Source organism: Microcaecilia unicolor, chromosome 4 (assembly GCF_901765095.1).
Source record: "Microcaecilia unicolor chromosome 4, aMicUni1.1, whole genome shotgun sequence".
In the NCBI taxonomy this organism is placed as follows: Eukaryota; Metazoa; Chordata; class Amphibia; order Gymnophiona; family Siphonopidae; genus Microcaecilia; species Microcaecilia unicolor.
Genome location: NC_044034.1, coordinates 281,388,556 through 281,414,074, shown reverse-complemented (window position 1 = coordinate 281,414,074; position 25,519 = coordinate 281,388,556). Strand labels below are relative to the sequence as shown.

The 25,519-nt window shown below is 43.3% G+C and overlaps 1 protein-coding gene across 1 annotated transcript in view; it reads right to left on the bottom strand.

Annotated features, from left to right (window-relative positions):
* ANOS1 (anosmin 1) overlaps positions 1–25,519 on the bottom strand; it is a 310,410-nt gene that overhangs the window by 87,534 nt on the left and 197,357 nt on the right. Inside the window, exon 5 of the mRNA XM_030201628.1 lies at positions 12,054–12,238. Within this exon, the coding sequence (XP_030057488.1) occupies positions 12,054–12,238 (185 nt within the window). The remainder of the gene's footprint in view (positions 1–12,053; positions 12,239–25,519) is intronic.

The window sequence follows — 25,519 nt, the reverse complement described above, 5'->3', positions numbered from 1 at the left end:
AACCGTACCCACATATAGGTGATATCTGCAGACATAAGAGCTATTGTAGTGGTGTGCAGTTGGGTACAGTAGGTTTTTGGTAGGTTTTGGAGGGCTCACACTTTCCACCACAAGTGTAACAGAGTGGTATATGAGCCTGGGTCCTCTTCTCTACAGTGCACTACATCGACCACTAGGCTACTCCAGGGATCTGCTTGCTGCTCTAAAAGGACTGGCCATAAAATCTGACAAAGTCATAGAGAGGCATATTTTCAAAGCACTTTGGGAGGCTAAGTTCCATAGGTTTCTATGGAACTTTGGGAGGCTAAGTGCTTTGAAAATGAGCCTGAGAGTCTGGTATGTACTGTTTCTTTCACAATATTTTTTTGGGGGGAAGGGATCAGTGACCACTGAGAGAGTAGAGGGTGGGGTCATACTTTCATCCCCCCTGTGGTCATCTGGTCATTTAGGGCACCTTTTGGTGACTTAGTCATGATTGAAACAGGTATAGACCAGAACGTCTAACTTGTAGCCACAGACATTTTTGTTTTGTTCTATAATGGTACAAAAAAGTCTCAGATTTGGGAACTCCCAAATTCCACCCCAACATGCCCCCTTGTAATTTGGATGCACTGCAGAGAAAAACCTCTTAAAAATGTGTTTTGGAAAATAGCAATTTGGACACATTGGACAAAAAAATGTCCATCTGCCACTTTTTGGCTGTTTTTCTGGTTTGAAAATGAGCCACATGGGGGAGATTTTATAAATGGTGCCTAAAATCTGGCACTGAAATCAGTGCCGACTACGCATATTCTATAATTTGTGCCTAGATTTAGGTACCGATTATAAAATATGCTTAGTTGATATTTTAGCGCCTAAATCTATGCACATCCAATTACACCAACGAAAGTGTGGCATAAATCCCAGTGTGTAGATTTAGGCGCACTGGGCCATATTCTATAACTAGGTATGTCAATTTCAAAACACTCATAAAATGCCCCTTTTTGCCTGCGTGTGTTAGAAGTCTGTCGCACCTCGTTACAGAATATGTTTTGTGGCTTGTGCGCCTAAATTCTAATCAGTGCCAATTAGTACTCATTGTTTGCTGAGTGCTGTTATCAGCACTCATTAGCTTGTTAAGCTTGCTAAATTTCGCACGTTGTTATAGAATCTGTGCCGATTTAAGCACTGATTTCTAGGCACACTATATAGAATCCGGGGGAATAGTCCACAAGTAAGGGACAAAATTATGTAGAAAGACCATGGGAAGATAGTAATAAAAGAGTCATAGGAAAAACATGTATCTTAAAATAACTGAGGATCTAGGACAATTTTAACCAAACTGAGCACTCTTGCCTTCCAAAAAAACTTAGCTGAGATACATCATAAAAAATATAACAGCATTTACAGGAAAATCTGAACTAATAAGTAACTCCAATAGAAACTGCTGCCTGTTTTAGATCAAGGAATTTTTAAATTCTAAGTTGGGTCCATTTGGAAACATCAGAAAAAACTTGCATTTTTTCCCCTAGGAATTTAGTATCCTTAGTACGGTAATGAAGTCTCAATATGCCTCTGTGTCTTGAAAAAACACACAGGATACTAGCAAAGTTAATTTAACTTCTTCCTGTGAAGATTCTAAGATAGCAGAAACATCTAATAGCAGAGCATGCTTCTCCAATCCAGTCATCTGTGTAGGATAGCAAATCTTCTGTAAAGGTGGGGACATAGTTCCCAGATAACCAAGCACTGTTATGATACATTTAACAAAAAGGTCCTTTGCAGAGGAAAAAATCTCAAATTAAGGTTCTAATATCCAACATACCTTACTGGCACAGTACGGTACTTTTTTTTTCTCATCAGCAGTCTTTGCTCTTACCCTACTTAAAACTTTGCAAACTATCCTTTGTGAGCATAGTACCTCCTATTACATGAACGAATGGCAAATTATCAACCAATTTTCAAAAGTATTACTCTCTCCCTGTCAAAACATCTGTGGCAAAGAGTGGAGCAGAATTCATATGTTTTCACTAACACAATGTAAATGCTTCTGTAGGGCCTCTGGAATGACACTGAGACCCCCATCTCATTTTACACAAGCCTTAGTTTTAGGTCCTTACCAACCTTGTAAAGATTTGAACCACTGTCTTAGAGATGAAGGTTTGGTAGCTCTATTATACTCCCTTATGTCATTCAGTTCTTTTTTAGAAACAGTAGGAGGTAATTCTATACTACTACTACTTATCATTTCAATAGCACTACTAGACCTATGCAGTGCTGTACACTAAACATGTATGAAACAGACCCTGCTCGACAGAACTTACAATCTAATCAAGACAGACAAACAAGACAAATAAGAGATTAGGGAGTTACTTATGGTGGGAATAATTAAAACGACATGGGTACTGAACAGGTGAATAGGAGTTAGGAGTTAAAAGCAGCCTCAAAAAGGCAGGCCTTTAGCCTAGATTTGAATATGGCCAGAGACGGAACTTGACATGCTGAATCAAGAAGTCTATTCCAGGCATATGGTACAGCAAGATAAAAGGAACGGAGTCTGGAGTTGGCAGTGGAGGAGAAGAGTACAGATAAGAGAGATTTAGAGTGGAGAGGTACTGAGGAGCTGCTGAGTGAATGCACTTGTAAGTCAATAAGATAAGTTTGAATTGTATGCAATGGGTACATTTTCCATCCGTAGGCCTATTGAATGGTACAGTCTGCCATTGCAGCTCAAACATGAGACCTGTGAGTCAGCATTTTGGAAGCACCTTAGCGATTTTCCCTTGTTTAAGGCTTTTCATTGTTTTGACTAAGTGATGTATTTGTGAAATGTCTTGATTCTTCTGCTTTTTGTTTATTGTATATTTTATAGATGTTTTTATTGTAACCCTCTTGGATAAGAGCGGAAAACAAATAAATCTAATCTAATCTGTGCACCTATATATAGATTCCCAGAGAAGGCCTGATTGGTGCATGTTCTATAAAAGAAAATAGGTACCTACTTTCCCTTACAGAATACTTGTATAATTGGGTAGATGTGTGTGTGTATGTGCTTAGGCACGAGTTGGGTAAGTATCAGGCTTATTTTCAAAAGGGATCACCGGCGATCTTCCGACACAAATCGGGAGATGGCCGGCGATCTCTCAAAAGCGGCCAAATCAGTATAATCGAAACCCCCTTTTTTGACACCATCGCCGCTTTCCTGTCGCTGAGTCGGCGAAAGTTCAAGGAGGCATGTCGGCGGCATAGTGAAGGCGGGACATAGAAAGGCATGGGTGTGGCTAACAGATGGCTGGCTTCAGCGCATAATGGAAAAAACAAAAGTGGCGTTAATGAGTATTTCGCCGGTTTACTTGGTCCTTTTATTTTCACGACCAAGCCTCAAAAAGGTGTCCCAACTCACCAGATGACCACCGGAGGGAATGGGGGATGACCTCCCCATACTCCCCCAGTGGTCACCAACCCCCTCCCACACTAAAAAAATAAAAATAAAAACCTTTTTTGCCAGCCTGTATGCCAGCCTCAAATGTCATACCCAGCTCCCTGACAGCAGTATGCAGGTCCCTGGAACAGTTTTTGTTGGTTGCAGTGGACTTGAGGCAGGCGGACCCGGGCCCATCCCCCCCTACCTGTTACACTTGTGGTGGTAAGTGTTGAGCCCTCCAAACCCCCCAAAACCCACTCTACCCATATGTAGGTGCCCCCCTTCACCCATAAGGGCTATGGTAATGGTATACAGTTGTGGGGAGTGGGTTTTGGGGGGATTTTGGGGGCTCAGCACCCAAGGTAAGGGAGCTATGCACCTGGGAGCTATTTGTATATATTTTTTTAATTTTTAGAAGTGCCCCCTAGGGTGCCCGGTTGGTGTCCTGGCATGTCAGGGGGACCAGTGCACTACAAATGCTGGCTCCTCCCACTACCAAATGCCTTGGATTTAGCCGGGGTTGAGATGGCCACTTTTAGTTTCCATTATCGCTGAAAAACAAAAGCGGCCATCTCAAACCCGGTAAACTCTGGCATTTGGCCGGTCCAAACCGTATTATCAAAAGAAAAGATGGCCGGCCATCTTTTTCGATAATACAGTTCTGGCCAGCTGTTTGCGGCGGTGCCAAAATAGATCGCCGGCAATCTATTTCACCGGCGCCGTTCGGTTTTTCCCCTTTATGTGTACCTATGTTCCAGAGATTCAACTGTAATATAGCATTCTACAAATCAAGCATGAAACTTTACACCCCACCCATGCCCAACTTCAGAGATAGGTGCATGGTTATAGAGTAGTGCTTAGGTGCATATCCAGCAAGTACACATGTATATGGTACATAAATGTTAGGGCTACTTCATAGAATTACCATCTAAATGTGCCAATGGAAGTGCTTGTTTAAAAGTTAAACACCTTGATTGTTCCAGTGTCTGAAATATGCATGAAAGTTGATAGGTTGTTTGGGCAAAAAAGCATGACAGATTTGGAAAGCTTCTGCATATTCCACAATGTGCTGCATTTTCCCCTTTCCTTCCTCATCAGTTGACACGTTTTCCAACCTGAATGTTGCACTGGATTGGAGGGGGGGGGGGGGCATTAAAAGCTTTACAAATTAGGTTGATTTTATTTGCAGACTGCATGTGCTAGATGAACACAGATGGGTTGAATTATATAACCCAGCTGCAGCTCCCAGCTTGGTGTTCACAATCTCATAAACACATTGGAAATCATTACAAGCCAAAGCACAAATCAAAATAGACCATCACGCAAGAGGAGTAACTTGTTAATTGGTTCTAATTAGGATGTTTGCAGTGGTCCAATGATTACAGCATCAGGAAAGCCTGGTTCAAATCCTGCTGCAGCTCCTTGTGATCTTGGGCAAATCATTTCACCTTCCGTTGCCTCAGGTACAAACTTAGGAGCATGTTTACTAATGGGCATTAAGCCCTTAATACATGCTAGTAGGGATACCACATGATGGCATTAAGGTGTTCTGCAATAATATACCTAATAGCATGTGCATTAGGCAATCTTTCTGGGAGAAGGTGTGGTGTGGGCATGGAAACATTATCCTGTCAGTGCATTCTAGTTAATGCATGCCAACTAGATAACAGCTAAGTTAATGCTGGATCACGTGGAAGGGCATAATCAAACAGGGCACCCAAGTTTTCCTGGGGCCGTCCTCGGAGGACAGCTCCGTGAAGGGGCGTGGAAACCTGTATTAGCGAAACAAGATGGGCATCCATCTTTCGTTTCGATAATACAGTCGGGGACACCCAAATCTCAACATTTAGGTCGACCTAACTAGCACATAATGAGTTTATCTTGTTGGGCAGACTGGATGGACCGTGCAGGTCTTTTTCTGCCGTCATCTACTATGTTACTATGACCTTAGAGATGGTCGTCCTTAGGTCGTCCTTAGAGATGGTCATCCCCGGTTTTCGGCAATAATGGAAACCGAGGACACCCATCTAGGGCTATGGTAGTTGTGTACAGTTGTGGGTAGTGGGTTTTGGGCAGTGTGTATTTCCTAGTAAAAAAAGGTGCCGGTACTCAAATGCTAGGCCACTCTTTAGGGGTGGAGTAATCACTGAGGAACCCATCCCACAATAGCCAAGCCCCCTGCAACTAGTCACAGAATGTATGACAAGGCAGAATTGGTGTGTAGAGCCTCAGCTCTTTCATTAAAACTTGGGGTCCATGGGTCAATTTTAGCAGACAACAGAAAAGGTGCTGGTACTCAATACCCCCAAGTACCCCCTCAAAAAAAGCCCTGGTTTTGGGGGGGCTCAGCACACACGGTAAGGGAGCTATGCACCTGGGAGCAATTTATGAAGTCCACTGCAGTACCCCTACACCCGGTTGGTGTCCTGGCATGTGAGAGGGACCAGTGCACTAAGAATGCCGGCTCTTCCCACGACCAAAAGGCTTGGATTTGTTAGTTTCTGAGATGGGCGTCCTTAGTTTCCATTATCGCCGAAAATCAGAAACAACCAAGTCTAAGGATGTCCCCAACCGTATTATCGAAATGATGATGGATGTCCATCTTGTTTCGATAATACGGGTTTCCCCGCCCCTTCACAGGGACATCCTGCGAGGATGTCCTCAGAAAAACCTGGGCAACCCTTTTGATTATGCCCCTCTTTGTTAATTCTACTTTTAGGGGACTAAGTAATAATGGCTAGCATGCACATTTTACCATTTAACATAACAGAATTTTAATGTAGACCTGACTTTACATGAAGGAATGTCATATGCTAATTAGGTTTTAGTGTCTTTTGTATGAATGCAGAAACAGTGCTGCATGCTCTCTTCCACCCACTATTTTCTACACACCTACGAAAAGTTGAAAGTAACACTTGTCTTAGAGCTGCTGTTAAAGTTAGTGTACTAGTAGGGTTGACTAAACATGTAATGTTATAGAAAGGCCATTTCACTGAGGCACAAAAATCAAGGGGTCTAACAACAATATCCAGCTTCCCAGCACATAAGTGGCTTGAATAACTCAGTCATCCTCTCACCTGATACAAAAATAAATAAATAAATAAAAGGATATCTCCAAGACATTCAAGCTAGAAAATGGCAGAAAAATCACTGGGTAGTTACATCTTATCTCTGGTTCCAATGAGCAAGAAGCCCAACGCAGTAAGTGAAAACAGTCAGATCAAATAAATAAAAAAATAATACATGAGTGATGTAATACAAAATAAGTGGGACTGTTAACATTTTTATTACCTTCATCCTATTGTATCCATCCAAATGATTCACTTTAGTAATCTGAGATTAACACAGGTTTGAGTGAAATGATTTTTAATTTTTGTAAAAATATAGGGCCCGATATTCAAAGTGATTTAAGGAGGCAGTAGAGGCCCCTGCCTGCTTCATTTGTGTTCAGCAGGCCGTCTACCAATATTCAGCAACACTTAACCAGGCAATTTGACTTTGAGCAGCAGAGGGGCGTATTAGAGCTGGATTTGGGGAGGAGCTGGGCATTGCGTGAGTGCTGGGGATATGCAGTGCTAGTGCATGCGTAGGTAAGCACCAAACAGTACCGCATATATAGCAGTACTAATTTCAGTCATTTAGCTATGCGAGTGTCAGCACCCACATAGCTTCTAGGTAGCAGCCTGCATCTTTTACTGTGTTCCCTTCCCTCCCAATCCCTTTGCAGAATATTAGCTTAGCGCATATCTCGCACTTAACTTTAGGCATGAGCACTTACACCTGCTGAAACTTGGAGTAAATGCTGGTGTGCAACTAACGGCTTTTGGGGGCATAGCATAAGAACATATGTTTTGCCATACTGGGACAGACCAAAGGTCCATCAAGCAGGGTATCCTGTTTCCAACAGTGGCCAATCCAGGTAACAATTACCTGGCAAGATCTCAGAAGAGTACAATAGATTTTATGCTTCCTATCCTAGAAATAAGCAGTGGAGTTTCCCCAAGTCCATCTTAATAATGGCTTGTGTACTTTTTTTTAGGAAACTAGCCAAACCTTTTTTAAACCCTGATAAGCTAACTGCTTTTACCACATTCACTGGAAACAAATTCCAGAGTTTAATTACATTATTCTAGAAAATTACATCTACATTCCAGAAATGACCCTGACTCATCCATGCCCCTCCCATGGCTTGTAGGAATGAACCTGATTCATCCATGCTCCTCCCATGACTTGCAGGCTCCATCCCTTTTGAGTTGCGCCCCATATAATTTAGGTGAACATGATATAGAATCGGGTGCCAAACAGATTCATGTGTAACTCCGAATGAGTTCCAATTAACACCAATTATTGATTGCCAATAGCTCATTAACTATTTAGTTTAAGTGCAGATCTGGGATCTGTGTCCAAATTTGTACGCCAACTTTGGGCAGCCTTTATAGAATCCAGGACCACATATTCAGTGGTATGACTTAGAAGGATGGGCTGGCTGAAAATCTGTTGAAAGATATCCAGAAAACGTATTTGAATATCTTTATGCAGCAGCCAACCCCACTGAGTCCTCTATGTATCAAAAAATATGATCTATGTGTATTGATATGAAAATGCACAGAGATGAGAAAAAGTCCTTCCAACTTTTCCTTTATCTGGAATTCAAATTTCAGCTGTATTTTTCAAACAAATCAATATAAATATGAATGAGAGAGAGATCAGTTCTATGGTAATTGCTAATTAGACTGTATAGAGACTACAGAGCCGTCATTGGTCTTGGGCAAGAAGACTCACTGGAATGGTGCTTTCAGATGAGAAATGGAACAGCTTACCTTCTTTATGAACTATTGCTTTCCGAAGCCACTTGTCTCCTTCTCAAGAGAGGAATGAGACAAAGCAGTATTAAAATAAGCCACTTAGTTGTATTTCATCATTCAGGTGCTCTAAGGAGCAGTCAGCAAATTTGCATCTGCTGCCTGTTTAAAGCTGAATTTTCCATTTTCATAGCTCGAGTTGTGATGAGCGATGAAAGGATGATGAGATGCCTGGCTGAACTGATTGGTAAAAATTTGAAAAAGAAAATAGAACTTCATAAGTTACTAGTGTTAAATTGTAAAGAGGCCTACTTAAAACAACTGTCATACAGTTTTTGATTGAAATCACTTTTCCATCTTGTCGGGCACATCTCATTTCAAATGTATGCTCTGATGTAGCTTTTTATTTTCTTCTTCATTTATTTATTTATTTATTTATGGTTCATTTATACCCCACAGTTTCCCACAATTGCAGGCACAATGAGGCTTACATAAATTACAAAAGTAGAGAAGTACAACACATGAATTTTACAGCAGAATAAGGAGAGAACACTAACAACAATTAGGGTGACTAATAAGCAGAATTACTAATGGAGTAAGTTTTTTCAAAAAGGAACGTTTTCAACATCTTCTTGAAAAGGTGATGATCAGATTGAGATTTTAGGTTCAGAGGTAAAGCATTCCAAGTCTTCGGGCTGGAGTAGTGAAAAGTAGAGGCAAAAAGAAGCTTGTATTTGACACCCCGGCAAGACGGATAATGAAGTTGGAGATAGGTGCGGGTTGTTTTGATGGCATTTCTAGGTGGGAGGTCTATTAGAGGAATCATGTATTCCGGAGCTAGACCGTAGATAATTTTATGCGTTAAGGTGCAGAGCTTGAAAGCGATTCACTCTCTAACTGGGAGCCAGTGCAGATTGAGACGTAGAGGTTGCGCGGGAACCATGCGCGATTTGCCCAGGATGAGTCTTGCAGCAGTGTTCTGGGCAGTCTGGAACTTTCGCAGTAGTTGCTCCTGGCAGCCTGCGTAAATCCCGCTGCAGTAGTCAAGGTGAGAGAAAACTAACCAGTGAACAAGTGTGCGGAAGAGCTCTCTGGTGAGACAAAACCTAATGCGCCGCAGTCTCCACATTGCATAGAACATCCGCTTGGTGACCGCTCGCACTTGCAAATCCAGTTGAAGGTAAGGGTCCAGCTCAACACCTAGAAGTTTTAAGCTCTTTGAAATAGGGAGAGTCTGGTCTTTAAGGACAAGCAAGCGTGATGAAAATCTGGAATGGATGGACGAGAGCACCAGACACTGAGTTTTATCTTTGTTTAACTTAAACCGAAATACCTCAGCCCAACGATCCATGATGGAAAAACTCGCTTCAATCAAATCTTTGATTTCATCCAATGAGGAATGGAAGGGAATAGAGATGGTTATATCATCTGCGTAGATAAATGGATTCAAGCCTAGTTTTGCTAGTGCTGTTGCAAGGGGAAACAGCATGATGTCGAATAGCGTTGGTGAAAGAGGCGAACCTTGGGGGACCCCACAAGTAGCTTTCCAGGGCGCAGAATGATCTGGAGTGCCTTTGACCTGGTATGTTCTTGTTGACAGAAAGCCCTGAAACCAATGCAACACGTTCCCTCCGATGCAGGGGCGTATCTGCGTGGGGCCACAGGGGCCTGGGTCCCTGCAGATTTTGCCCTGGCCCCCCTCCCCGCCGTCAACCCTCCCCCGCTGCTTACTTTTGCTGGCGGGGGGCCCAACCTCCGCCAGCCTAGGTCCGACCCGCAATCTCCATATTTCGTCTTCCTCCGTGGCCATGTGCTTCAAGGAAGTAACGCTGCAGTGCTGATTGGTTGAATCCAGTTCGGCGTCTGACGTCGCTGAGTGTACCCCAAGGACTAGGTTGAGAGGACCGATCTACACCATGTAGAGATTTCAAGGGGTATGATGGTCTGGGCATTCCTTGAATAGGACAGAAATCTACATTATGTATTAGCCATTTTAAAAAGAAAATATACATTTATAGGGGGGAAAAGATTTCCCCCTGGATTTTAACCAACTCAAAAGAATGCAAAGAATTTTAAGTACATGAAGGATTAATGGAGTAATTGTTCTTCATTCTCTGCTTTGTATTTCTGTTTCCAAAATGAAGAAAAATAAAAATTATGATGTTACTATCGAATTGGTTACATTAAGAAATCTAAGTTTGTAACTGGAAAACTGCACATGCCACTTTCATGTGGAAGCTGCAAGGGGTCATGCCTCTTATTTCTTCCAATGTGTATATTTGTAAAATGGCTGCTCCTACTGCTTATGTCAGCAAATATGTGTGTACTACTGCATGTCCTTATAGATATTTTACAAAACTCTCTATGTATGGCACTACCTTTTATTTTATTTATAGGTGGTTTACAGTAGAAAAAAATCAAATGTCAAGAGTAGAAAATTACAATCACTGAAAAAAGAATGAGAAGGGAAAAGAAAAAAAAAGAACAGGAGGAACACAGAAGGAAGATAGGAAAGAGAGAAATGGGTGACACTGCTGACTAGGTTAAATGTAGGGTGTTCAGCCAAAAGCTGGTTGCAATAGCCAGGTCTTAAGGAGAATTTTATATTTTTTATATGATGATTCTGTACTGATGTCAGTTGGAAGGAAATCTAATGGCATGGGTAGTGTAGAGCCATTAATTGAGAAGGGAATGAGAGAGCGAATATAAAAGCTTGGGAAGAACAAAGCATGAATGCAGAGGCGTACAGAGTAAGAAGGTCAGCCAAATAGTTGGGTGTCAAAAACATGTCCTTTTGTTAACTGACACCAGAATTGAGTGCATCCCAATCAATGTTCTATATACATGGAAATAATTTTTTTTTAAAAACATTTTCTGCATGCAACTCTAGTGAACGCCCCTGACCCACCCATACCCCTCCCATGGCCATGCCCCCTTTCGAGTTATGCGCTATAAGATTTGCAAGCAGCTCTTTAAAGTATAGCACTTTGCAAGATGCGCATGCAAATCAAAAACATTGCCAATTAACATCAATAATTGATTGTTAGCACCCAATTATTAGCACTCATTAGCCAATTTAGTTGTGCACGCATCTTAGGACAGAACACAATTTTTGCACATGGAAATTTACGCACCGTTTATAGAATCTGGTCTTTAGATGTTTTAAATGTTGCCAAAACGAATGCTGCTACTGCACGTAGCTAGCACATACGTATCTATCCCTGAAAGTATTTTAACAAAGACTCTACATCAGATCATTCTCAGAAATACTACCACATGTATCTAGACTGCAATGTCAGCTGATCATTTTCTGAAATACTAGCATAATTGTACATGTCTAGACCTCGATATCTTAATTCTCAATTTATCTAAAATCAGCTTTTTTATCTCTAAAAGTCTCAGACACCCAGTTAAACTGTAAGTTCTTTGGTGTTATGAGTTGTTATTTTCATATATAATTTATTGTAACATGGCCTTCGTAGGGTGCTCTACGAATGTTCAGATCATTTCTTTATCAATCTGCATAGTGGTAGAATTCCTTACCAGAACCTATAAAAGATCTGTATCTAATTATAGAGTATTTTAAAAATTACTGAAGATATAACTGCTAAATGTTAATTCGGTAAATTTCTTAATCTCCCAGGTTTGCCTGGCTTCTTAGTTTTTTAAACTGCACTGAACTTGCAAGGCAAATGCAGGTTATAAGTACCCAATGTAAATGAAAAGCCTTTCTCTACAAATTTCCTCATGTTAGTTGCATAGAATAGATCCCAACTTTAAAGTACACTATCAAAATACACATAAATGAACTCTAAACAGAGGAGTACTATTCTGAATATAAGACTGACCTGGGCCACAGTTTGCCAGTTTGTGGCATCATCTTCACTGGGGTGGATTCCAAAATTCCATCTTCTCTGTACTACATAAATCACAGGTTCAACTGAGATGTTGAATTTGGAAGACCACTTAATCTCCAGCTGTCCAGACTGCTGCTCACCAAAGCTTAGCTCTTTCCTGGGCTTCAGTGGAACACCTGAAACAGGAAACGTGAGAACTAGAACATTATACTGATTACCAAATGTGGCACGAGACTAAGGGGAAAATGACGAGACAGATAGTAAGAAATTAGAGGTCTGATATCAATTTGTTAAACATTTCCATTGGCAATTACGGCTTCTCAAACAAGATGTTAAGAACTCAAACTTTCAAAAAAAGAAAATAAAACCAAAAATCTGCTAAAGTCTTCCTGATAATTAGTAATTAAGGAATGTGTCAAATGTTTCCCCTAAGAGCAATACTACTGGACTAAAAATCACATATTAAGGTTTCAGACTCAGAAAAAGGAGCTTTAGATGCCTTCATAAATCTTCCACAAAAAACTAAAGAAACAGAATTAACAACACGTGAGGAAAGTCATACCATTTTCCAGAAATTCAAGGACTTCTTATAGACCTCCTATGTTGTCCATCTTGGAAATAGCAGCCTCTGTATCTTACATATGAAAATGTATTTAGGCCTGGATATAGGCACAGGCAATATATGCCACTGACTAGGGTGCCAAATTATGGAGACACCAAATACCTGGATAAAATGGACACCTGATTCCGAATGCTTTCTGGCCATACTCCATGGGTAAGGGTAATGGATCTGATAAACCACCTTGCTGAGAATGATCTGAAAAAATTGTAAACCTATGCAACATGTTACCCCAAGGCAACACAGACATCGAAAACTTCCTAAACGAGCTGGACCCAATAAATGGAGAAAACCCGGCGGACCGCACTTGGCTAAACTTCGCCCTCCTCACCGTCGATACTGTAACACGGGCGCTCAGGAGATTCGCCAACACTCACTGCAAACTAGATACATGTCCCAACTACTTACTGAAATCAGCCCCTGACCGCTTCATAATAGATCTCACATCCCACCTAAACTACAAGCTTCAGCAAGGTCTGTTCCCGAAGGAAAAGAATAATATTCTACTCACCCTGATACCGAAGGATACCATGAAAAAAGCAAATTTATTTATTTATTGCATTTGCATCCCACATTTTCCCACCTATTTGCAGGCACCAACTACCGACCAGTAGCATCCATCCCACTGTCAGTCAAACTGATGGATAGTATGGTAGCCAAAGAACTAAGAGACTACATATACAAACTCTCAATATTACACGAATCCCAATCTGGCTTTCACCTGTTACACAGCACAGAAACAGTACTACTCACTCTACTAGCCAAATTCAAGCAGGAAATAGCAATAGGAAACAACATCCTCCTCCTCCAATTCGACATGTCTAGTGCATTCGACATGGTAAACCATAGCATATTAATAAGATTACTTGACAAATTTGGGATTGCTGGCAACATGCTTAACTGGATCAAGGGTTTCCTAACCGCAAGAACCTATCAGGTAAAGTCAAAATCAAACATATCATCACCATGGAAAGCAGATTGCGGAGTACCACAAGGCTCACCGCTATCCCCCATCCTCTTCAACCTAATGATGACCCCACTAGCCAAGGCCTTATCCAATCAAGGTCTGAACCCTTTCATCTATGCAGACGATGCCACTATATACATCCCTTACAGATCCATACTGACAGAAATCTCTAACAAAATCGAGACTGCCTTGAATACCATGGACTCTTGGGCAAATGCATTTCAACTAAAACTCAATAAAGAAATAACCCACTGTCTTATCGTTTCATCCCAACACACCACGGACAATCCCGCAACTATCAACACCCCAGACCACACCCTCCCTGTCTCAGACAGCCTGAAAATCCTCGGCGTTACACTGGACCGCAGCATTACACTGGACCGCAGCATTACACTAGAAAGCCAAGTAAAATCCACAACAAAGAAAATGTTCTACTCAATGTGGAAACTCAAACGCGTGAAACAATACTTCCCAAGGAAAACATTTTGCAACCTGATACAATCGATGGTACTGAGCCATGCTGACTACTGCAATGGAATCTACGCAGGATACAAAGAACAAATCCTAAAGAAACTTCAGAAAGCACAAAACACAGCTTGCAAGACTCATCTTCGGAAAAACACGATTTGAAAGCGCAAAACCCCTTCACAAAAAACTACACTGGCTCCCAATCAAAGAACGCATTGCCTTCAAAATCTGTACCATGGTTCACAAAATTATTTACGGTGAAGCACCGGATTACATGTCAGACTTAATCGACCTACCAGCCAGAAACTCATCTGTATCAACACGAACGTCCCTAAATCTACACTACCCAAGCTGCAAAGGGCTCGAATACAAATCAACTTACGCATCCAGTTTTTCCTACATCAGCACACAACTGTGGAACGCACTACCAAAAGACTTGAAAACCATATACGACCATCTACAATTCAGAAAGACACTCAAGACCCACCTGTTTAAAAAGGCATACCCTACAGATCCAACTTAAATGCCTGATTTCTGCGACACAACAACACTAAAGTTCGTAATGGCCATCACCGAACTCTCCCGTCGAACAATTCCTCTAGCTTACTTTCGAAAGGGAAGGACGCCCATCTTCCGACTCAAATCGAGAGATGGGCGTCCTTCTCCCAAGGTCGCCCAAATCGAAAGACGATTTTTTTGCGTGCTCAACTGCTTTCCATCACAGGGACGACCAAAGTTCACGGGGGCGTGTTGGCAGTGTATCGAAGGCGGGACGGGGAGCGTGGTTAAGAGATGGGCATCCTCGGCCGATAATGGAAAAAAGAAGGGCGTCACTCACGAGCATTTGGTCGACTTTACTTAGTCCCTTTTTTTCATGACAAAGCCTTGAAAAGGTGCCCGAACTGACCAGATGACCACCGGGGGGAATCAGAGATGACCTCCCCTTACTCCCCCAGTGGCCACCAACCCCCTCCCACCCCCCCAAAAAAAATTAAAAAACATTTTTTCAGTCTTTATGCCAGCCTCAAATGTCATACCCAGCTCCGTCACAGCAGTATGCAGGTCCCTGGAGCAGTTTGTAGTGGGTGCAGTGCACTTCAGGCAGGCAGACCCAGGCCCATCTCCCCCCCCCCCACCTGTTACACTTGTGGTGGTAAATGTGAGCCCTCCCAAACCCACCCGAAACCCACTGTACCCACATGTAGGTGCCCCTCGTCATCCCTAAGGGCTATGGTAGTGGTGTACAGTTGTGGGGAGTGGGTTTTAGGGGGTGTTGGGGGGCTCAGCACCCAAGGTAAGGGAGCTATGTACCTGGGAGCAATTTCTGAAGTCCACTGCAGTGCTCTCTAGGGTGCCCGGTTGGTGTCCTGGCATGTGAGGAGAGCCAGTGAACTACGAATGCTGGCTACTTCCACGACCAAAGTGCTCGTATTTGGTCGTTTTTGAAATGGTCGTTCTCGGTTTCTATTATGGCCAAAAACCGGGGACGACCATCTCTAAGGACGACCTAAGGACGACCATCTCTAAGGTCAACCTAAATGTTGAGATTTGGGCATCCCAGATGGTATTATCGAAACGAAAGATGGACGTCCATCTTGTTTCAATAATATGGGTTTCCCGCCCCTTCTCCAGAACCTCCTTAGAGATGGACGCCCTTAGCCCGTTCGATTATGCCCCATCATGTGGTCCTACCACATGAACCTTACCCTATCACAACTTCACCTTGTATTTGTACACACTGGAGTCTGCACCTGCTCTCCGGCAATATGTAAGCCACATTGAACCTACAAAGAGGTGGGAAATGTGGGGTACAAATGTAACAAATAAATAAATAAACAAAACAGTTTACATGTATTATATGCAGGTATTTTCTCTGTCTGCACTAATGATATCACCTCTGGGGAGAACCCCCTCCCCCATGCTCTGTGGTCCAGTCTATGGGCACCAACATCTTAAATCCAACTCTGAATTTATTGCCATATAGCCTAATCTTTAAGAGTTTGCTTCTTTGCTTGTCTTAGGTCAACCAAATTATTTTTTTCATAGAAGTCTATTATCCTTTCAGTTTATCTAATGAACAATCAAGCTCTAAAATGCATAAAGCGGAGTGGAAGAGCAGCCTATTGGTTATAATGGTCGGCCAAGCTTCAAGGAAACCAGGGTTCAAATCCCAAAGATGTTCCTTGTGAATATGGACAAGTCACATAACCCTCTATTGCCTCAGGTATTATTATTATTTATTGCATTTGTATCCCACCTTATCCCACCTATTTGCAGGCTCAAAGTGGCTTGCATAGTTTTGTTATAAACAGTTAATCCTGGTTGTCAGGTACAATTATTGTTGTGAAGAGATTAATTAGGGGAAGAAGTAGAGAGAAGAAGGAAGGAATTTAGTAGGAAAATTAAACAATGTGTTTTCTTAAACGATGGGTTTTCAGAAGTGGATTAGTACAGTTCTGGGTTTTCATTGTAATCTTTGTTGAAGAAATACGTCTTGAGGGATTTGCGAAAGGTAGTTGTTTCATTGATTGTCTTCAGGTCTCTAGGTAGTACGTTCCATAACTTCGTGCTCATGTAGGAGAAGGTGGTGTCATGCATCGTCTTGTATTTTAGTCCTTTGCAGTTGGGGAAGTACAGGTCAAGAAATCTGCGGGATGATTTTGAGGCGTTTCTGAGAGGTAGGTCCACAAGGGTTAACATGTAGATTGGGGCGTCTGCGTGAATGATTTTGTGTACCATTGTGCAGATCTTGAATGCAATATGTTCCTTAAGTGGGAGCCAGTGGTTTCTCTCTTAAGGGTTTTGCACTTTCATATTTGGGTTTTCCAAATAAGAGTCTGGCTGCAGTATTTTGGGCAGTCTGGAGCTTTTTGATGTTCTGCTCTTTACAGCCTGCGTACAGTGCATTACAGTAATCGAGATGACTTATCACCATTGACTGTACCAAGGTGCGGAATATGTATCTCGGGAAGAAAGGTTTAACTCTTTTGAGTTTCCAAATCTTATGGGTCAATATTTGCAGTTGACATTTCTATTAAATGCTACCTGTGGAGTTTAAAAATATATACACACATTCAGCACAGTATCTAGATATTGGCACTAGGTATCCCAGTATTCTGCCCACTGCTGCCGATATTCAGATAACAGTGGTAATCAGCATCAGTATGCAAATCCACCTACGGATGTGCCTGGACACTATCTAGATAGCACCAGGGTGGATGATCTGTGATGATTTTCAGCAGCATTATCCAGATAACACCCCTGAAACTCAGCGACTGGCCTCAGGCAGTGGCATTTAACTAAACAGCAGGTGCTGCTACCCAAATAAATGCTTTACATGTCGGGTCATTAGATAACCCTCTGGGACAGGGAAATACTACTGTATCTGAGTGTAGTTCACCATGAGCTATTACTGAAAAGTCATGAGCTAAATTCAAATAAACTGGACATTACCCAATGTACTGCAATAATTTTTAGTAATCCCTTACCCTAAATGGGGGAGGGGGAGGAATACAATACCCATGTTTTTGAAAACTCCCAATTCCTCTGCACTTCCTGTAAGTCTTATATACTACTCAGCTAGAAGCAGCATCCTAAGAGGGTCTTTTACTAAAGCTTAGCTCGAGTAATCTGCAGCATGGCCCATTTTATTCCTATGGGCCCTGCTGCAGATAACTCAAGCTAAGCTTTAGTAAAAGGCCCCCTAAACTTGTCAGCTCAAATGTCTCCATTTTCAGTTCTTCCTTAATTAGGATGTACAATAATCCAACAATTTACATTTTAAGAAAAACTCCATCTGAACTGCATTATCAGTCTCTGACGCTCAGTTGATTGAAAGTAACTCAACCTCTCTAGGGTTTGTAATTGTAAGCAGCTGGATCCAAAGAGCAGAAATATCCAGAGCATAGTGCAAGGGCACTTCAGCCTGCTTTTGTACAACCAGCAGCAGGATTTCTCATCGGATGTATGGGCCCAATCATTTCTCAATGTGTTCTTTATTACATAAGTGCCCAGCCACTTTCATTATGCTTCAACAAATTAGCCTTCTGAAATCCATACAGCTCCACTAAAAAATTCAAAAGGCATTTCTTTTATGTTTGTGACACTAAGGTGCAGGAAACCCTTTACCATAAACACGTTGGGTTGGGATTTTTTCAGCTATAAAGTGCACTGGAGAGTAAATAGTTTAGGATCAGACAGAGGAATGCTGACTAGTGCCACATATATACATTTGAACGCGTTTTCCGTTCTTTAAATGCACAGCACAGTTCTCATTCCACTTTCCTGAAAATCAGTGTGAAATGCATTCCATATGAGTTTCACGCAAGTTTAATATAATCAGGTTGATGTTCTGAAAGCATCACCTTTCTTTTCTGGGGGATAATGGGTATAACCAGTAGCTTCTTTTCATTTTACTGGTGAAAGTTAAATAGACAGATTTTGGTTCTGAAAATTGTATTCAGGAAGGATTTTTATGTTGATGGCTACACCTGGACCATAGTGAATGATCCAGAGTCCTCTGAGGTGTTTTCCTTCCTGAATAATTTACCATATTAAAATAAAAATATATAACAAATATAAAGTTTTGGATGATCTTGCACACTAATTTGAGGAGTAACATATAATTTGGATTAATTTAGGCAGTGCTTTTTTTGTGCCGGTACGCAACGGTACGGCGTACCGGCACCTTTTTTTGCCCCCCCCCCCCCCCGCGATACTCCGGGCGAGTCCTGCACTTAGCTTTTTTTTAAAAGACTCAGAACGCGCGAACGATGCAGCCAGCAGCGATTGAAAGAGGCTGTCTGGGCTGGCGTCTGCGTCGGAGCTTCCCTCACCCTCTGCGAGTCCCGCGAAACAGGAAGTTGTAACAACGAAGGCAGGACTCGCAGAGAGTGATGGAAGCTCCGACGCAGACGCCAGCTCAGACAGCCTCTTTCAATCACTGCCGGCTGCATCGTTCGCACATTCTGAGTCTTAAAAAAAAAAACTAAGAGGCAGATGCAGCAACCAAACGTAAAAAAATCAAAATCGTTAAAGTCCCTAACGATTTTTAAAAAACAAAGAATGCACCAAAAAAAAAAGTCACACATGCTCAGATCGGTATTCAAACGTACAATGTATCAAAGAATCACAATACACATCGGTAATCGGCCCCTAAATCATGCGCAGAGCAGCCAAGCGTTTTGCTGGCTGCTCTGCGCATGCTGCAAACGTAAAAACAAACAAAAAAAAAAGCCACAACACATACACGTGGCTACCCGGTCAGCAAAATCCAAAAACAAAGGATCGGGAGGGGGCAAGGGCGCTCATCAGGAGCGTCCTGTATGGACAGCCTTGCCCCCCCCCCCGCTGCTCCCCACTTTCCGCCGCTCCCCCCCCCCACGAAAAAGCAAAATGCTAGCTGCCCCGGTCCCCCTCCCTTCCTGTTCCTGTGTTCTGCAGAGCTAACTCCGCCTCCCGTCATTCTTTCGCCCCGTGCCCCGCCCCCGCTGCCCCCCCTGAGGTCGACTACGCCGCTCCCCCCCTCCACCGAGACCCCCTCCCTATTAACGACCCGAGCAGCGCCTCTCACCTCTTTCAGAAGCGCTGCACGGGCAGGAAGATCTATTGTGTTGGTTGTAGAGTCTCCATGACGTCTCTTCTTCCCTGGCCCAGGCCCCGCCTCCTTCTGACGTAGGTTACTTACGTCAGAAGGAGGTGGGGCCTAGGCCAGGGAAGAAGAGACGTCATGGAGACTCTACAACCAACACAATAGATCTTCCTGCCCGTGCAGCGCTTCTGAAAGAGGTGAGAGGCGCTGCTCGGGTCGTTAATAGGGAGGGGGGTCTCGGTGGAGGGGGGGAGCGGCGTAGTTGACCTCAGGGGGGCAGCGGGGGCGGGGCACGGGGCGAAAGAATGACGGGAGGTGGAGTTAGCTCTGCAGAACACAGGAACAGGAAGGGAGGGGGACCGGGGCAGCCAGCTAGCATTTTGCTTTTTCGGGGGGGGGGGGGCGGCGGAAAGTGGGGAGCAGCGGGGGGGGGGGGCAAGGCCGTCCATACAGGACGCTCCTGATGAGTGCCCTTGCCCCCTCCCGATCCTTTTTTTATTTTTTTTATTTGATGTGTTTTCTGACGTCCTTTGGACCAATCACAGCGCTTTTAGCTCTGCTAATGCGCTGGGATTGGCTCAAAGTTTGTTTATTTTTTCACTTAATGATTTTTCCTGGCACAGAGCTGTCCTAACGAGAGGTCCAGACCTCTCGTTAGATTTCCTGCCTTTTTCCTGCGTAAAGGCAATCGGAAAAGGTTAGTGCATGTCGTTTCAATGGGGTTTTCACACTAATTGCTCATCTCCATTCCGTTTTCGTTAGCTGCTGGCTTCCTCGGTAAAAGCCCTTTGATGCATGCAACGGATCAAATTTTCCTCGTTGGAGGGTCATTAAAGGCTCATTTAGCTTTAGTGCATCTGCCTCTAAGTGCAGGACTCGACCGGAGTGTCGCGGGGGGGGGGGGGGAGAGGATTGGGGAGAGAAAGAGGGAAACCAACAGAGGGAAGGATTGGGGAGAGAGGGAAAGAGGGAAACCAACAGAGGGAAGGATTGGGGAGAGAGGGAAACCAACAGAGGGAAGGATTGGGGAGAGAGGGAAACCAACAGAGGGAAGGATTGGGGAGAGAGGGAAAGAGGGAAACCAACAGAGGGAAGGATTGGGGAAAGAGGAAAACCAACAGAGGGAAGGATTGGGGAGAGAGGGAAAGAGGGAAACCAACAGAGGGAAGGGTTGGGGAGAGAGGGAAACCAACAGAGGGAAGGATTGGGGAGAGAGGGAAAGAGGGAAACCAACAGAGGGAAGATTGGGGAAAGAGGGAAACCAACAGAGGGAAGGATTGGGGAGAGAGGGAAAGAGGGAAACCAACAGAGGGAAGGATTGGGGAGAGAGAGAAAGAGGGAAATCAACAGAGGGAAGGATTGGGAAGAGAGGGAAACCAACAGAGGGAAGGATTGGGGAGAGAGGGAAAGAGGGAAACCAACAGAGGGAAGGATTGGGGAGAGAGGGAAACCAACAGAGGGAAAGATTGGGGAGAGAGGGAAAGAGGGAAACCAACAGAGGGAAGGATTGGGGAGAGAGAGAAAGAGGGAAACCAACAGAGGGAAGGATTGGGGAGAGAGGGAAACCAACAGAGGGAAGGATTAGGGAGAGAGGGAAACCAACAGAGGGAAGGATTGGGGAGAGAGGGAAACCAACAGAGGGAAGGATTGGGGAGAGAGAGGGAAACCAACAGAGGGAAGGTTTGGGGAGAGAGGGAAACCAACAGAGGGAAGGATTGGGGAGAGAGAGGGAAACCAACAGAGGGAAGGATGGGGAGAGAGAGGGAAAAACAGATGGAAGGATTGGGGAGAGAGAGGGAAAACACAGATGGAAGGATTGGGGAGAGAGGGAAAAACAGATGGAAGGATGGGGAGAGAGAGGGAAACCAACAGAGGGAAGGATTGGGGAGAGAGGGAAACCAACAGAGGGAAGGATTGGGAAGAGAGAGGGAAACCAACAGAGGGAAGGATGGGGAGAGAGAGGGAAAAACAGATGGAAGGTTTGGGGAGAGAGGGGAAAAACAGATGGAAGGATTGGGGAGAGGGGAAAACAGATGGAAGGATGGGGAGAGAGGGGAAAAACAGATGGAAGGATGGGGAGAGAGAGGGAAAACACAGATGGAAGGATTGGGGAGAGAGGGAAAAACAGATGGAAGGATGGGGAGAGAGAGGGAAAACAGATGGAAGGATGGGGAGAGAGAGGGGGAAAAACAGATGGAAGGATGGGGAGAGAGAGGGGGGAAAACAGATGGAAGGATGGGGAGAGAGAGGGGGGAAAACAGATGGAAGGATGGGGAGAGAGAGAGGGAAAACGGAAGGATGGGGAGAGAAAGAGGGAAGACGCTGGATGGAAGAATGCAGAAAGAAATAGGGGAGACACTGGAAGGATGGGGAGAGAAAGCAGAGCAGCTGGATGTAAAAGGGGAATAGAGAAAGACTGGAGAATAAGAGGAAGGGGCATGGGGAGAACAAGGGTGAGGAAAAGATGAAAAGCCACAGGTAGATGAAGGAAATTAAAGAATGGATAGTAAGAATGAATTAAATCTGGACAGAGAGAGAGCCTGAAAAATATTGAAGAAAGCAAAGAAAAAGGAGACAAAAATGACAAATGGCACAGAAGAGTTAAGCGAAAACAAAGGAAAGCAGAATCACAGACTGGGACCAATATGGAAAGAAAAACAGTCACCAGACAACAAAGGTAGAAAAAAATCATTTTATTTTCATTTTAGTGTTTGTAATATGTCCAATTTGAGAATTTACATTGGCTGTCTTATTTTGCACTGGGTTTACTGGAGCTGTAAGAGCTTACAGAGATTATTTATCATGAAAAAAAATCACGTTATTTTTTTCTCCTATAGTACTATAATATTTTCAATGATGTCTGTTTATATGCGCCATGGCTGGTATAGGGGTGTGTGGTTAATGTGGGTGTGGCTATCATAGGGGTGGAGCCATATGTGGTGACCCCGCCCATAATGAGTACCGGCACCTTTTTTTCTACAAAAAAAGCACTGAATTTAGGAGTCCTTTTACAAAGCTGTAGTAAAACGTGGACTTAGTGCACTCTTAAGCAGGTCTTTCACAGGTGCTAAGGCCAAATTTTACCACAGCCAGAAAATAGTTGATTTTCTATTTTCCAAGTTAATGGCCACATAGTATGTGGCCATTGCCAAACGTTTGCACATGAGCCACTTTCCGTGCCCAGACACACCCCCTCCAAAAAGCTTTACTGTGTGATTAGCACACACAGATTCAGAACTTACTGTGGTACACCTCAGTGCATCCCAAGGTAAGCCCTTTTAAGCTGCAGTATACCCAGAGCTTAGTAAAAGGAGTCCTTAGTTTTCTATATATTTACATGCATAACACATGAATGTAAATGTCCTGTTATAGAATTGCCCTTTTAGGTGCCCCGATACCATTCAGTGACAGCCTATTCTATAATAGCATCCGTTACAGAATACCAGTATAACCTCGCATTGGCAGGCCTACAATTTACATGCCCACAGTTATACTAGCCATAGACCTGGCATGAATGCTCTCATGTAAATGCAGCAAGTAACTTACAGTATTCTTAAGATGTGTGTGTAAGTGACATCCAAGGAGGTTTTATTACAAGGGACAACCAATTCTGTAGGCTGAAGCCAGTGGGTAGAGCTTGCTGCCATATTGTGTGACCCCCAAACATTCGAAGATACTATTAAAAATAATAGCAAACTTGTGAAGTTTATGACTGCCTATGTGTGTTTTTTTTATAATTTGACAGCGTTTTTATTTGATGGTAATAAATAGAAATAAAACAATATATATAGAGAGAGAGAGAAAAAAGAGAAGAACTTTATTCGTTCCCGCGATGAAGTGCAGTTGAAGACACCCAAAATCGGCTTTCGATTATACCGATTTGGGTACTTTGCGAGATGGGCGCCTATCTCCCAATTTGGGTCGAAATCTGGGTGCCCATCACTTTCGAAAATAAGGCTGACTGTGTAACATTTGATTTTGCACCCCATTTTGGGGTCAGTCTTGCAGTATAAATGGCACAGATTTATTTTTTTTATTTTTTTTTATAATTTTTATTCCATCTATAACTGACTGGACCACAAATTCAACATAAATCATTAAAATAGCAGAACAAAAATAGGACAGACATCAACTCAAACACATAGCATCCATTTGCAAAAATAAAAAATAAAAAAAAATAAAAAAAATTATAAGGAAAAAAACTAAAATAACAGCATATAACAAATCTCATAACTGAGGCACACATTCAGGACCCTACTAGCTGCAGATCTCATTACAAAACAAAAACAGATGTCGGGGCTCATAACATGAGAATAGCCCCAAACCAGAAGGTACCTGTGTTGGCTAATAATATTATTTTTCCAGTTGGATGGGCCCTAGTCCTTACCACTGCCTCTTTGATTTTCTTCTAAGTGCTTTGCCAGGATCTCATTTCCATTCTCTTGATCCCCTACATATATCTTTGACATTGTTCTTTTTGTTTCATCTTTTTTTCTGTTTCCATCATCTGCCTTTTATCTTAGGGAAAGTGAAAGGGAATGGGACTTGATATACTGCCTTTCTGTGGTTGACCCAACTATGTTCAAGGTGGTTTACATGGTATATACAGGTACTCATTTGTACCCAGGGAAATGGAGGGTTAAGTGACTTGCCCAGAGTCACAAGGAGCTGTAGTGGGACTTGAACCCAGTTCCCCAGGATCAAGGTCTGCTGCATTAACTACTAGGCTACTCCTTCACTCCCACTCCTTTACTTAGAGACATTTCATTCGTCTCCCTTCCAGTCCTCAGTCTCTCTTTTCACCTTTCACCAATTTGCCAGCTTTCCTTTACCTACTCTTACTTCCCTAAGCTTCCCGTTCCCCATCTTCCTATCCTCTCATCTTTTATCCACTTTCTAGTCCCCCATTTCCGTCTTTTGTTCTTATTCCATTCCCAGCTTAGCGCTCATTCTTCTGCCTCTCATGCTCCACCTGCCCCAGCTACGTTTGTTAACCCTTTTCCACTCCCAGCTCGTTTCCTATGTCTTACCGCTATTCAGACTCACATTTCCCCTTTTCTTTCCCTATTTCTACCAACTGTCACCTCCTTCAAAGACCAGTACCCTTCCATTGCCTGTCATCCTTTTCATAGTCCTCTGTTCCTTTCAACTGACTCCAACCATTCCAGATCCTTCAAACGATCTTTCCTGTCCATTTTCCTGCACTCATTCTCACAGCTCTGTTCATACTCTCACCCAATCACCTAGTCTCCATTTCCTCCCTAATCCCTGTTCAGGTTTTTAGTCCCCACTATCCCTCCACTTAATCCTGAAGTCCCCGCTCTTCCATCCTACCTATTCTCTGAATTCTCACAATCTCACCAAAATCCTGAGTCCCCGCTTACACTCCCAATTCTCAACCAATCTTAGTCTGTCTTCTTCTGGTCTCCTTCTAGTCCCTAGCCCATTCACTAGCCTCCAGTCCCCTCCTCTCAGATCCCTGCATTAGCCTCTATCTCCCTTCTCCCAGTCCCCAGCCCCAGCCATCCCCCAGCCCAAAACTCTTCTTCCAATAGCCAGCCTCTAACTCCTTTCTCCTAGTGCCTAGCCCCAGTATCAACCTCCAGTTCTGTTCTATGAATGCCCAAAACCAAACCTACCATCAGCCTCCAGCCCCCTTTTCCAGCCCTTCAGACCCAGCATCGGCATCAGTCCCCAGCCTCCAGGTTCCTCCTCCAGCATCAGCCCAAAACATTCAGCTCTAGTTCATACTTGCCCCAGTAGCACTATTGTAGACATATGGCATGAGAATGTTCTTCTGACACACAGCTGTG